The sequence below is a fragment of the Octopus bimaculoides genome, chromosome 16 (genome assembly GCF_046866305.1).
Source record: "Octopus bimaculoides isolate indiv1 chromosome 16, ASM4686630v1, whole genome shotgun sequence".
Lineage (NCBI taxonomy): Eukaryota > Metazoa > Mollusca > Cephalopoda > Octopoda > Octopodidae > Octopus > Octopus bimaculoides.
Genome location: NC_142943.1, coordinates 44,814,168 through 44,829,407, shown reverse-complemented (window position 1 = coordinate 44,829,407; position 15,240 = coordinate 44,814,168). Strand labels below are relative to the sequence as shown.

Below are 15,240 nucleotides of genomic sequence, written 5' to 3'. Positions count from 1 at the left end.
CTTCAAAATATATTTTCTGTCTAGTTATTTCCACTTGCAATTCTTGCATCAACCCAGGTCCAGAAATTGAACTGATGGACTTATGAACGTGACTCCAATGCCCTAACCACTGAGCCACACGCCTTGACTGTCTTCAGATTAATTGGTTAAAAACAACGATAGTTTCAATTATTGACATCATGAGTTGTTGATTATTATTGTTATTGATTATTATTGTTGTGAAAGTATAGAACTGGAATTGTCTAATTAGATCAAATAGATTTGATGACTGCATGGAGAAATATATAGTGTGTTGGGGAAAACATATGGATAAATATTGTGTGTGTGTGTGTGTGCGCATGCACATGTGTGTGTGTGTGTGTGTGCGCATGCACATGTGTGTGTGTGTTGGGGATCCAGGGGCAACTGGTAGACAGACAGACAGGCAGCTGTGAGCTGTAAGTATAACTGATGTTTCACCCCAGGTTGCAGTATATTTACAAAAGACATCCCAACTATGACCACCAACGCTTGTTGAAAGTATGTTTAGGACTACATTCTCTAGTGTGTGCTTATTTAAAACAGTATTTTCTGATTTGAGAGAGATTTGGTTTTTATCTTTAATAGTTTGACCATTTTTTTTTTAGTGGTTTACTTGTATAGTTTGGATGCCCTTCCTAACATCATTCACTTTACAGAGTGGACTAGATGCTTTTTATGTGACAGCAACACCTGTACGTACAGATAAACTAATATAACCAATAAACTGGTACATCAAACAAATTCATTGTGGTAATTATTCCACCCAAGTGGTTCAGATAATCCCATCTTATTCTCACCATTGGAACGTCAGGAAACTATTAACAAAACACATAATAAGATAAATAATGTAGCTAGTATGTGTGTAGATGAGGGGAGATGGACAGAAGAGCAGATGGAGGAAATGAGATCTCATGACAAGAGATAGATTGATATATCGATAAAGAAAGCTAAAGACTACAGAAATAGTGTGTGGAAGAAAAGAAAAGTGGGTATTCTCTGAGTAATAAACATATGGCTTAGATATACAGATATAAGTAAAGGATTGACAACTAACAGATTGAGGGGTGGCAAAAAAAAGGCAAGAGCAGGTAGGGAAACTGTTAAACTCAGATCAGAGACCTGGTCTCAATTTTGCAAGTGAATGGTCTCTGCTAAAGGCCTTCAAGGGTCAAATGATGGTGTTACAAGATTGATGGGTTTAGATATGGACTTAGGTACCAGCAACATATAGATGGATAGACATAAAATGTGCAAATGGAGAAAGACAAAGATATGAAGAGAATTAGATAAAGCAATGTATGAGAGTATATAAATGTGTAGGCAATGTTGTTGTTCAGTCCCAGGTCAGATCTTCTCAAGTAGACCTATAATCAAAAGGCATTCCTGCTATGCCCATTCTGTCTTTTTCATTTTGTAGATAGAGCTTTAATCTTGGAACACATTATTCAATGCATCTTCTTTTTTTTTTTTTTTCTTCTTTTTTAAAGTCAGTAGTGTTACTTGAGAGTTGGTTGCTGTTTCTGCAGGTCAATCAGTCACGTAGAGGCTTCTTTGTTGGCTCATTGTGCAGATAACGTTGTGATATTTCATTGGAGCAATATCTAAATATATTTCTGTATATATTTATACATACATGTGCATGTGTGGGGAGTGGGGGTGCACATCTGTGTATATGCGTGTGTGTGTGTGTATATAGATTAATGATGCATTAAACAGTTTGCTTTGATGTGCAAATGCACTTTAGAGCAGTTCTAAGCTTCGAACCAATATCGTGCGTGGAAGCTCAACTAAACTTCATACAGATAACAGTTGCAGACAACTATCATTTATATAATTACTTCATTGACAGAAGAAAATTTAGTGCAACTGGTTTCAATTCTTTGGAATTTCCTCATGTAGGGAGTATCCATCTCTATGTCTATAGAGACAGTATATTTATAACCACTAGAATTAAGGGCTTTGTTAAATTGAAGATCTGATTTGCATCCATTGTGTATTCGTTAGCAGCTAATTAGGTTGATAAATTAAAGATGTGGTAAGCAGCATGTATTTCAATGCTACACATTAATCCCAATTTTTCAGATTGTTGATTTTTATATTGCTAACATGATGATAACATTCACAGACAATAGTTCATGTACATCAGCTATATATATCAATATATCTACAATATTTTATATATATATCTATTTTAGTGGAACTCTTGAAGGATGCCGGAAAAGACCAAGCTATAAAGATTTCCTGAACGACCCAATTCTAAAATTTTCTGGGGCCTACATTGAAGGATGTTCTGATCTTTATGTCACATGTCAAATATTCTCGGACACACGGTCATTATCACTTCCAGTCCAAACATCTTTTAAGTCATTCACCACCAGATGGAAGTAAGTATTCATTGTATTTTATTTTCATTCTCTATCTTAAACTTATTATAGGTCTCCTGCTTCCTCTTGTTCTTTTAACACATCCTTTGGATGGCTTTAATGGAGTTCTCTCTGTTGTAGTCTTTGTATTTCATTATATAACATTGTGTGTGTATATGCCTTTATACTATGCATGTATTTATGTATGCATATATATATATATATATATATATATATTTATGTATGCATGCATGTATACACACACACACACACACACATATATCTACTACATATGTGGAAATTTGTGGGTGTGTTTGTTTGTGGCATTGTTATCTGACTCCTCCTACATCATTTTATCAATTTTGATGAAACTTGACGTGAGTAGAACATGTCTGGAAAACTAGTGACATACTTAGATTGATGAAAAAAATCGATAATAGGGCCCTTGGAAGGAATTCTTATATCTACTACATATAACTAATATATTATTTTCAAACATCCAAGGGAAATAACCCATTCACTCTTGAAAGGGATCCTTATATATAGCCAAGGAAAATAACCCATTCATGTTTGTAAATGATTTCGTATAAATTAAATTGAGTATGCTTATTTCTTAGTATTTGAACTATTTGAGTTATTTTGAAGGAGATTTTTGAGATTTTGTTTTGGCCAGATACCCTTCCTATTGTCAACTCTCTGCTATTTTCAAGTAAAGTAATATTTCCCCATGGCCATACATGTTTCCATGGATGATTGGAAATAAACAATGCTGCATGTATGATGATGACATTTGTTTACAACTTATCACATGCTATCAAGAGAAGGTCTCACACATGTACATGGGCTTCTTTCAGTTTTCATCTGTGTACCAAATCTATTCACAAAATTTTGGTCAACCTGATGCTGCATCAGAAGATGCTTTTTCCTAAAGTGTTGCACAGTGGGACTGAACCCAAAACTCCATAGCACTTAGTTTGAAAGCAAACTGTGTGTAATAGGTGAATACCACAGTCTGTATCTCACTCTTTCACATACATTTACATAATTCATTCCATATTCAAATGAACATCAAATTAACAAATAATTATTTTTATCAAGCAGAGTCAATAAAGCTGTAGAATACATTAATATTGGAATTACTGATTTGGTCACACAAAGATTTTTTTATGATAATGAGTCAAAGACATCTATGTATGAGATTATGAATGAGTTCGTGTGTGTGTTTGTTTATATGTTGTCTATATAGGGTTGATATTTTTATGACATCTTTAATTTTTCATATATGCTTTTTTTTTTTTGCCTGTGCATGTGTTGTATATATTGATGAGAGGTCATTTTTATGTATGTGTATGTATGATCTCTTTATGTATCAGTGACCCTTATAAGTAGGTCTTGTTCTTTAATGTGTGTCAGTTTTTAAAAAATTAAACCATTAAACAACAGTAAAATGAAGACTAGTTTAATATTCTCTGTTTTATGTTCTTACAGCTGGAATGAGTGGCTGTCATTACCCGTCAAATACAGTGATCTTCCAAGGAATGCTATGCTAGCTCTTACAGTGTGGGATCTCTATGGCACCAATAAGTCTGTGCCAGTTGGCAGCACAGTCATCAGTATGTTTGGTAAACGAGGGTGAGTGTTCTATATTGTAGCTAGAAACATTCATATAACTCTTTGGTGGAAGACTTTTGTTTCATAAAATAAATATGTTCAGGCAGTTTGAACTTCATGTTTTTGTCAGATGTCATACCAATGTCTAATGTACACATTTCAGATTGGGGACGAACTCACAAATTTTTGTTTCAAGCAGAACTTGACACTCTTAACCACTAGACCAAAATCTTAACCATTTGTCCTAAAGGATAAAAGTTTTGATACTATCATATTGGTTGATTGTCACATTCATTGGACTGTCACAATGGTTGACTCACATTAATTGGATTGTCACTGGTTGACTGTCTCATTGACTAAACTGTCACAATGGTTGACTGTCTCATTGACTAAACTGACACAATAGTTTACTGTTTCAGTGGTTGGCTATCATGATCATTGGTAGTGACTAGACTCAATGATCAATTGTCAAAATGATTGAACTGTCACAGTGGTTGTGAGTTGTACAGTAGGTTTGAGTTATGAAGCAAATTTGTGTGTGTATCTATAAGTCTTAACTTTGACCCTCTTTCCCATTTCCTAATCATTCCATCATTTAAACTTAATATCCAATACACATCTGGTTATTAAAGTATTTCTATTGCATTGACAGACTGTTAATGGCCAATGTTTTATTCCAGTTTTAAATCATTATATATTACTGTAATTATGTTTGTCCATTATTTTAATTTATCTTTATCCATTACTGCAATTATGTTTAAGAGTGTTGTTGTGTGGCAGAATTAGTAGAACATTAGATTAAAGTGTCTTGTAGTTTTTAGTTATGGCTCTCATTCTGAGTTCAAATCCCACTAAAGTTCATTTTTACCTTTCATCTTTCTGAAGTTGATCAAAATAACCGTTAAATACTGGGGTTTATTAAATCAACTGTGTCACCTCTTCGCTTAAAATCTGTAGTCTTAGAACCATTATTGCAATACAGATAGGTGAGAGATTGGGAGAATTTTAAGAGCATCAGACAAGATACCATGTGGTATTTATTCTAGTTCTTTACATTCTAATTTCAAATCTCACCAAAGTCAACTTTGCCTTTCATCACTCAATAAAATAAGTCCTAGTCAAATGCTGAAGTTTATTGACTCAACTACCATCTGCCTTTGCTTTGCTTATTCCAATCCTCATTACTGAGAGCTGGAGACCATAAATGCCTCTCTTCCTATCAATTCTTACCTCTGGCCATAGTTGTGCATTAAACTAGAGATTTTCTGGCCCATTCTTTGTTGTTGTTCAGCCAATGTCTTCTTGATCTCTCCATTTTTCATTTCCTATTGACCCTGCCATCTTGGACAATGGTTCTCAACCAGGGTCCATATGGCCCTTGGGGGTCCATATAAGATTTTGTTGTTAAAATTTATTTGCAATAAATTAATTATACTTCTATAATATGCAAAATATTTTATTTTTTATACAATCCCTAATAACATTATAAAAATATATGATTTTTAAGCATTGAATGGCTAGGAGGGTCCAGGGGTCCATAGGTGAAGAATGGTTGAGAAACACTGCTTTAGAATATAGATGTTGAGGTTGTGAGCTCTGATGACAAGCCCAAAATACTGCAAAATACACTTTCTTGATAGTTGCCCAAAATTCTCTTTCTGTTCACATTTTCTCAGGTACTGACTCATTAGTTTGACAATCCAGCTGATACTCTGTACTTTTCAATGTCACATTGTTTCAGAAGCTTTCAATTTGTCATTGTCATTTGCTCTAAGGGCCCAGCTTCTATTTTCATAGAAAGACCTATTAATAGTTTCATTCTTTTACGATACTTTAAATAGGCAGATTTATAAAATATAATACAATGTATCTCCAAGCAATCTTTCAAGCTTTGTTTATGCATTTTTCAAATAGATATATAATACATAATTAGTTTGACAGGAGGACAGGTACATCTATATGTATTTGTGTTCTCCAACCAACAAGAAGTAATGTGTATACTGTTGTGTATATGTGCATGTATACATGTTTGTTGTGTGAACATGAATATTGTTTGTGTATGTGTATACAATCATGTATTTCTCCTATGTGCCTAATCCTCAATAATTGCATGTCTGATAATTATCTGTTTCTAGAACATTCCGTCAAGGCATGCATGATCTACAGGTGTGGCCAAATGTTACTGCTGATCCAAGTTCAACCTCTACCACACCTGGGAAATCTAAGGACAAGAACGATCAGATGAGCCGCTTACTGAAGGTAATTTCACCTCTACATGCATGCGTGCTTGTGTGTGTGTGTATATATATATATATATATATATATATATATATATATATATACATATATATATATATATATATATATCATCATCGTTTAACGTCCGCCTTCCATGCTAGCATGGGTTGGACGATTTGACTGAGGACTGGTGAAACCGGATGGCAACACCAGGCTCCAATCTAATTTGGCAGAGTTTCTACAGCTGGATGCCCTTCCTAACGCCAACCACTCAGAGAGTGTAGTGGGTGCAACTGGTTCAGGAGTATCCGGTGGTGCTAATGTGTCTCATTGGGTGATAAATAGATACAACTTATTAAAATAACCATCCCGCAATGTATCTTCTCTATTTCTAGCAAATCAAGAGACCATATACAGGTTCCCTTGTTGGCTTGTGTTCCCCAAAAAATCAGTAGCATTTCCTTTCTTTTTTAAGACAGAACCATGTAGTTGAAGGGACACTTAGTTTCTATTGCTAGCAAATCATGAGACTATGTAAAGACACCGTAGGTGGCTTGTGTTCCTCCCAAAATCAGTGACCTGTCCTCCCTTTTTTTAAGACAGTAACATGTAGTTTAAGGGAGATTCAGTTTTTATTTCTAGCAGGCCAAGAGACCATGTAGAGGCACCCTAGTTAGCTTCTTGCATACCCTTACACATCAGTGACAACAGTTGTCAATTCTTCAACTTCTTTTTTCTCTTTTCTATTTTAGTTGAGCAAAAAGTACCGTGATGGTCACATGGTGAAGGTCGACTGGCTGGACAGGCTAACGTTCCGAGAGATTGAGATGATCAATGAGAAACAAAAGAGAAACTCGAATTTCATGTATCTTATGATTGAGTTTCCGTACATAAACTTCGATAACACTGAATTTGCGGTGGTTTACTTCGAGAAAGTAAGTAGAAAACTGATTAACTGATATCTGAGTTATTATTGATGATAATGTTATTGTTACTGTTATTGTTAATGACTATAATGTTTCAACCTGTGTTAAAAGACCTATCACCATCATCTTCATCATCATTTTTTTTTTAATCATGGCTTTATAAAATGTTTCTAGTTCATGTCAGTATCATGAAGAAAGCACTCAGTATATTCTGTAGAGCAGTTGGTATTTGGAAGGACATCAAGCTGTAGAAATCATACAAACAAACGCTGAAGCTTGACACAGTTTTATGGTTTGTTGGATGTTGTCAAACCATCCAACCCACGACAGCATAGGAAATAGATGTTAAATGATGATGATGATGATGATGAATCAAAAGTAAAGGGGTCAATTTTAGTGTATAGCCCTCCCTAAAAATTTATGCCTATATCAGAAATCATGGCAGAATTCACTGGGGCATCAAGGAAAAAAATGCCTTACAATATTATATCCAGCTCTTTACATTTCTAAATCTGAATCCATTGAGGTTGATTTTGCCTTTCATTGTTTTGGAGTGGGGATTGATAAAAAAAAGTACCAATCAAGTGCTGGGGTCAATGTAATTGACTAGCCCCACCCACAAAATTTGTGCCTATAGTACAAAGAATTATTATTATTATTATTATTATTATTATTATTATTACTGTGGCAAGCTGACAGAATCATTAGCATGCCAGACACAATGCTTAGGGGCATTTCAGGTTGATAAAATAAGAACCAGTTCAGTACTGGTGTTAATGGAATCCCTTCCCCTCAGAATATCTGTCCTTGTGCCAAAATTTGCAACAATTATTACTATTATTAAAGTGGCAAAACTTGTTAACATGCTGGACAAAAGGTTTAACAGCATTTCTTTTGGTTTTACATTCTGAATTCAAATTCCACTGATGTCAATAAAATCAGCTAGGTTCCCCACCAAAAACAATGTCAAAGCCTTCTGCCTATAGTAAAAGATTATTATTATTAGGCAGTGGGAAGCTGGCAGAATTGTTTGTATGCTGACCAAAATGCTTAGCGGCATTTCATCCATCTTTACATTCTGAGTAGACATTCTGCCAAGATCAACTTTGCCTTTCATCCTTTTGAGGGTGATAAAATGAGTACAAGTTGAACATCGGGGTCGATGTAAATGATTTACCCCGCCTCTAAAATTGCTGGTCTTGTGTCAAAAGTTGAAACCAGAATTATTATTATTATTATTATTATCATTAGCAAGGTGGCGAGCTGGCTGAATCGCTAGCATCCTGGACAAAATGTTTAGTGGCATCTGGCTTTACATTCTGAGTTCAAATACCACAGAAGTTGACTTTGCCTTTCATTCCTTTGAGGTCAATAAAATAAACAGCAGTTGAGCACTGGAATCATTGTAATTGATAGGCCCCTTCTGAGAAAATTTCACTAAAGGTTATTATTATTTAGGTAGCAAGCTGGCACAACCATTAGAGCATCGGATAAAATGCATTGTGGTTTATTTCCTGACTCATTACATTCTGAGTTCAGTTTTTGCCAAGGTTAACTTTTGTCTTTTATCCTCTGTGGGTCAATAAAATAAGTATCAGTTGAGCACTAGGATTGATGTAATCAAATTGCCCCATCCCCCAAAATTGCTAGCCTTGTGTCAAAATTTCAAACCATTATTATTGTTGGTATTATTATTATTATATTAATGATAATTTTGTTTTTCCGCCATTCCTAAGTTTGCAATAGGAATGTGTTGGTTCCTTTGTGAATGTTCCTTATTTGACAATCTTCCTGTTCAGAAACCAATAGCTCAGAAGATTTCAAATATTGAAAACTCAGAGTAGAGATGGGGCAGGGGAAGCTTCAGCTTTTGAATTAACGATTATTTTTATTACATGTATTAAATTCTTTCGTTTTCTCTCTTGTTAGTAAATTCAAATGAATATGTTCATCATTATGTTTACATACTCATCATTAGCAGTTTGGCAATAGAGACTGATAAAATAAAATACCAGGCTTTAAAAAATAAGGACTTGGGTCCATTCATTCAGCTAAAACCCTTCAAGATAGAACCTCAGCATGGCCACAGTCCAATGCCTGAAATAAGTAAAAGATAAAAAAGTCTTTATTTTTATCAAACATGGCAGTTTGTCCCCTTCCTTTTCAGTCATCAAAGATTCTTCTCCTTACCATGAGAAATACTGATCAAGAACACAGAGTAACAAAGAAACTGGCCAACTTCAGTACAGTGTATATGTATGTACGTGTGCATATGTATTTGTGTGTTTATACTGTGTGGGTTGCCATGTATACCCTAGTTTTGGAATAGATACACTGTGTCTCTGCATGTCATAAAAAAAAAAAGAAACAATTAAAACGATTGATGACAAGGAAGGTATTTGGCCAAGGAACATTGCATTAGAAAACCAGTCTAACCCATACCAGCACGGATAAGTGGATGTAACATGATTTTGATGACAACAATGGGGTATGCATAGGTGTGTATGTATGTGTGCAAAGAGAGAGATGGACGGATAGATAGATAATGTTAGAGGACTGAAATATGTAGTACATTGCTGTACTCAAGACCTGCCCACCACAACAGAGTTGAGGTCCTAAAACCAAGGTGCCATGTATAAAGGATTAGCATGGGTGCTGGTGCCATGTAAAAAAACCCACCCAGTACACTCTGTGAAGTGGTTGGTGTTAGGAAAGCTATCCAGCCATAGAAACCAAACCAAAACATACTATGGAACCTGCTGTGACCCTGGCCTCTGGCCTTGCTAGTTCCTGTCAAGCCATCCAGCCCCATGCCTGAAAAATGGATGTTAAATGTTTATAATGATGATGAAGATAGAATATGCACACTACATATTTTTCCTCCCTATCAAACAGTATTTTCCTCTATGTTCCATTTTTAAATGTTATTTTAATGTATTATATATTTTCATCTAGAATGGTGATAAAACTTACTATTTCCGAACTCATGCTGAAGTTGTGACAGTGCCTGACCATGAAATAATGTTGGTAAGTAACTGAAGATATTTCTGCTTGCTTTTTATATTCTGAGTTCAAATCCTACCTAGGTCAACTTTGCCTTTTACCCTTTCAAGGTTGATAAAATGAAGTTCTAGTCAAGTACTGGGATCAGTAGCATCAGCCATTCCTTTCCCTTCAACATTGCTAGCCCTGTGCCCAAACCATTGGCATTAGTGTGTCAGACAAAATGCCATGCAGCATTTCTTCTGATTCTTTATGTTCTGAGTTTAAATCCCACTGAGGTCAACTTTACCTTTGAAGCTTTCAAGGTTGATAAGATATAGTACTAATCAAGTACTGGGAATCGATGTAATCAACTTGTCCCCTGCTATTAAAACTGTTAGCCTTGTGATAAAATTAGAAAGAACTATTATTATTATTATCATTATTATTTTCAGCTTTAGTTTTAGTTGTACCACTGCATGCATTGTTGTGTTGCTGCTCTGTGTATGTGTGCATGTGCCATATTGTCTTTTAGGTGGTAGTGAAAAGGTATTTCTACAGGATAGTGCTGATATTTTTTGTAGTTAGTTTTTGCTTGGTGAGGATGGAAGAAGACATCTTGACTGCTAGGTTACTCTGTAATAGTGTTTTCCAACCCAGGCCCCACTATAACTTTCCAGAAAAACATATGCCCCACCAGTGGTATACATAAAAAGATTAATAATTTATCAACTTCTCTTAATTATATATATATTTCCTGAAAGAAATATCCATAATAAGGCATTAGAATAGCACTATACTATTAGATTAGCAAACAGTCTTCACACTGTATGCTTGACTGGAGGGATTGGTTTGGTTAGGCTGAGTATAGATGTAGTAGGTTTGCTGTGAAAAAAAGATTTTTCACAATTCCATGTCCCACTTCAAAAAAAAAAAAAATTTTTGGATCCCATGCTCCACCACAATTTTCCCAGGCCCCACCACTGGGGCATATACCCCACATTGGGAATCACTGCTTTACCAGGAAACAACATATTAAGATAATAAGTTGTGCTATGACCTAATCCCCAGTCTTGGTTGATTGCAACAGAATGGACTCTGTCATTAATACATCAAGAAAAGGTAGTGGTGTTAAACAAGGTGATGTGTCATTTCTGCTGTTATTATATAATTTCTTTCGTTGAGCAGAATATGGGCTGGGTAAGTTGTTATGTTGTATAAGGATGTGATTGTGTAGAACATGGAGCATAGTAATTTGTATTAGAAGGTGTAATGTTGTGTGGAATTGTGTTGTAGTATAGAAATATCACTGTGTAGGCTAAGGATTATGTTATAGAACTAAGAGCTTGCCGGACAAAATGATTTTTGGCATTTTGTCCATCTTTACATTTTGATTTTGAATTCTGCTGACTTTAATCTTTTAAAGGCTGGTAAAGTAAGTACTGTTGAACACTGGGGTTGGGGGGTGATGTAATCGACTAGCCCCCTTCCCCAAAAATTTTGGGCCTTGTGTCTATAATAGAATTATTAGTAGTGTGTCAGACAAAATATCTTGTGGTGTGTAGTGACATCACTATATTCAGAGTTCAAGTCTTGACAGAACTCACTCCACCGTTCATGCTATTGTCCATTTGAAGTCTCTCTCACTCATTGTTCACCATGTATCTGCAATTTTAAAGTTCCTCTCCAAGATACCAGCCCGAGGGGAAAAAAGGGGTTCTTTTTTTGGGGGGGTGGGGTTATAGAAGGCCTGCAGTTTCTCATATGGCAAGCTCTCTCCTCTCTTCCCACTGATGTTGCACAAAGGAGAGGATACAAGAGTGTATGCAGCTTGGCCTCTGTGTCATGTCTTGCCCCAAATTAGAGCAGCTCTTCTTCTGCTTCTTATCAGACCAGGTGGTTCATCAGCTATCAAGGACTAAAATGTGCTATGGATGATTATGGGCAGCATGTGATTTGCAAGAAATTTGGCCGTTAATTTTAGCAAGTCAAGCAACCATGTAGAGGACTCCCTTATTGACTCATGGTGAAAGCTAGTGATTGTTGTGCAAACCTGGTCCATGAGATTTATGATCAAAGGCATTCCAGACATGATCATCCCATCTTTCCCCTAAGTGCAATAGACTCAGGGCCATTTATTCAACATAACATTTTTGTAAGATGGTAAGGTGGGGGGTCTTTAAAGGAGATTGGGCAGCTCTTTCTAGCAGGTCTAGTAACCATGCAGAGGTTTCCCTGTTACCTGATGGTGGTGGTGATGTAGTGATGATTTTTATCTTTGCAGAGTCAATAAAATAAAGTTCTGGTCAAGTACTGAAAGTGAGGAGCCAGTTTACTTCCCTGTCTCTCTTTCAACGATGTGACATAATAACCAATATTAGAAATCAATATTTGTTATTTGCTTAAAATCTGAAGGAAGTCCATTCCATTTATTTATAACCTGAAAGTAAACATGAAATTTAGAAGAAAAAAAACCTTTATTTGCCCATTACATCTAAATATTGTATAAATAATAGCAGCAGAAGATGGAGGCTTTTTTATGTCCTTTTCCTTTTCTTCTCCCTTTCCCTCTCTCTCTCCTCCCATTCTGTCTCTTTCTCTGCCTCCCTTCCTTTCTCATCTCCTCTGCTTCCTCCCTCCTTCCTTCCCCTCCCTCCTTCCCTCTCCCCTTCCTCCTCCTCCTTCCCTCTCCCCTTCCTCCCTCTTTCTTTTCTCCTTTCTCTCACTGAGCCATTACAGATTAGTTTATATCTTTTTCCTTTATTTACTTTATGTATCACACATGTTTGCTTCTCAGAAAAAAGAAATTAAAATTTCTCCTGTGGGTAAAAAAGTTTTACAGCTGTTCATGTTTGTGAGGATATTTTAATTATTATTTTAATGCTCATTTTCCATACTTGCATGGGTTGGACAGATTTTGTTGAGACAGATTTTCCACAGCTCAGTACCCTTCGTCACCAACCCTCACCTGTTTCCAAGTGAGATAATTTTTCCTAATGTCCAGACATGTTTTCATGGAAGATTGGAAATGAAACACAACACCTGTATGACTGTGACATGCATTTACGACAGTCACACAATATCAAGACAAAAAGACACCAACTCTCTCCGTCTCCCTCTCTTTCTCTCTCTCCCTCTCCCTCTCCCTCTCTCACACATACACCACACATGATGGGCTTCTTTCAGTTTCTGTCTACCAAATCCACTCACAAGGCTTTGGCTGACCCAAGGTGTTACATAGTGAGACTTAACCTGGAACTAAGTGGTTGAGAAGCAAACCTCTTAACAAACACAGCTACACCTGCGCTTATAAATTTAGTATCTAAAAGATTAAAAAAAAAAGAACACTAGAAAAGGATGGTCAATGGCAGAATCTCTTAAAGTATTTAGCAACATCTCTTTACATTTAAGTTCAGATCCCACCATTATTCAAGGATAAAATAAGTACAAGTTATATTTTGTGGTTAGTTTGATCATGTCTTTTGCATGCTGAAGATGGAGATTTAACTCTCATCTACACTTACAGAAACTGAAATTAATAATTGCTCCATTTTGAAACCATTCCAAGACCACAGTATATCACTGGTACAGCTAATAACCATGACCAAGAAGAATGTCCCAAACACAAGAATTCACTCTTCTAAACTTGGGTAGTCCTAGACCCCTTCCTTACACAACCCCTCTATCAGACCCCTTCCTTACACAACCCCTCTATCATCTTTTCAGTTCTGTTCTGCACTTATTTTTTTCAACCTTGTCACTAATAGTAATCCCTTCTCTCTCCCTTGCTACTACTATAATTCTCCATCGTCTCACTCCATCCCTCACCCTCTCTAAGATCATTGCTCACACTCTCTTCTATTTTCTCTCAGTTATAGGGGCTACTTTAGGCCCTTAACTGTGCAAGTTACCAGGCAGTCATTTCTGGTGCTGGTAACCCCCCCCCCCAAAAAAAAACCCAGAAGACAAGGAAACAAAAGCACACTCAGTAAAGTGGTTGGCATTTAGAAGGGCTTCTGTTCATGGAAACCATGCTAATATGTAGAGATTGGTGTTTGATGCAGTACTTTGATTCAGAAGACCCTGTCAAACTGTCCAACATGGAAACCGGATGTTAAATGATGTTAAACGATGATGATTGTATTAGGGAGGAAGGAAATCAGGGCTTTACCTGTTGTTTTCTTCTCTTCTTCCTCCTACTTTTATCACTAATACTGAGTTGAACCCAGAACCTTTTGTTAATCCTTCTTTCCCAGGATGTCACCTCTGGAATTTTCTCACTGCTTATGTTTATTTCCTGTTGCTGTTCTACCTTAGAGAAATTTTGCTTTAAAAGAAAATGCATTTTTTTACAAAAAAAAAAGAAAAGGAAAAATGAAATCCATTCCTTATACTTGCTCACTTTTTTGCCGTACTTTGCCACATGGCATTAACAACAACAACAATAATCATCATATCTGTTTTCTGTTCTTTTTTTTTTTTTTAATTTCTTTGCCATTTTTGTGTTACAATATGTTCAGTAACAGCTGAGACTTCAAGTAAACTTGTATTGGCTCTCTTAGCTTAGTTTTTTGTTATTTTGTTCAATAACTACAAATAAGGAAGAGCAGTATAGTAATGGTAGTGGTGGAGGTGGTAGGAGTAGGAGTAGTAGTGTTAAATTTGTTGCTTTTGTTCTTGCTGCTGCTGCTGCTACTGAGGTTTGCAAGTTCATTCCACAGTTTTTTTTTCTTTTTTTTTCTTTTTTTTCCTTTTTTTTTATTATTCATTTTGAAATACCCACAACCACTGTTTCACTCTGCTGCTTTCATTCACAAGGAAAGAACAAAAATGAACACGTGCATATACGCACACACACACACATACTTGAAGCTAAAACCAGTAAAATGAAGGATTTAGCTTAGAATTTTAGCTTTAAAAGCCTTCCATAATCTGGCGTGTGTTTTATGAAGTATGACTTCTCATTTTCATCTAAGTTTTTCTGAAAAAAGGAAGTTTAAAATTTTCACAAAAAATGTAAGTATATCTCCCCTTCTCACTCTCCCTCATTTAATCTTTTTATTTATCTACTTATTTAACTTCTTTATTTTGTTTTCTTT

At 35.9% G+C, this 15,240-nt stretch overlaps 1 protein-coding gene across 1 annotated transcript in view; it reads left to right on the top strand.

The window, feature by feature from the left end:
- Positions 1-15,240, top strand: part of LOC106868964 (phosphatidylinositol 3-kinase catalytic subunit type 3) — a 72,530-nt gene that overhangs the window by 13,772 nt on the left and 43,518 nt on the right. The window contains exons 2-6 of the mRNA XM_014914439.3: positions 2,217-2,405; positions 3,873-4,016; positions 6,131-6,254; positions 6,986-7,168; positions 10,115-10,186. Coding sequence (XP_014769925.2) covers positions 2,217-2,405; positions 3,873-4,016; positions 6,131-6,254; positions 6,986-7,168; positions 10,115-10,186 — 712 coding nt within the window. The remainder of the gene's footprint in view (positions 1-2,216; positions 2,406-3,872; positions 4,017-6,130; positions 6,255-6,985; positions 7,169-10,114; positions 10,187-15,240) is intronic.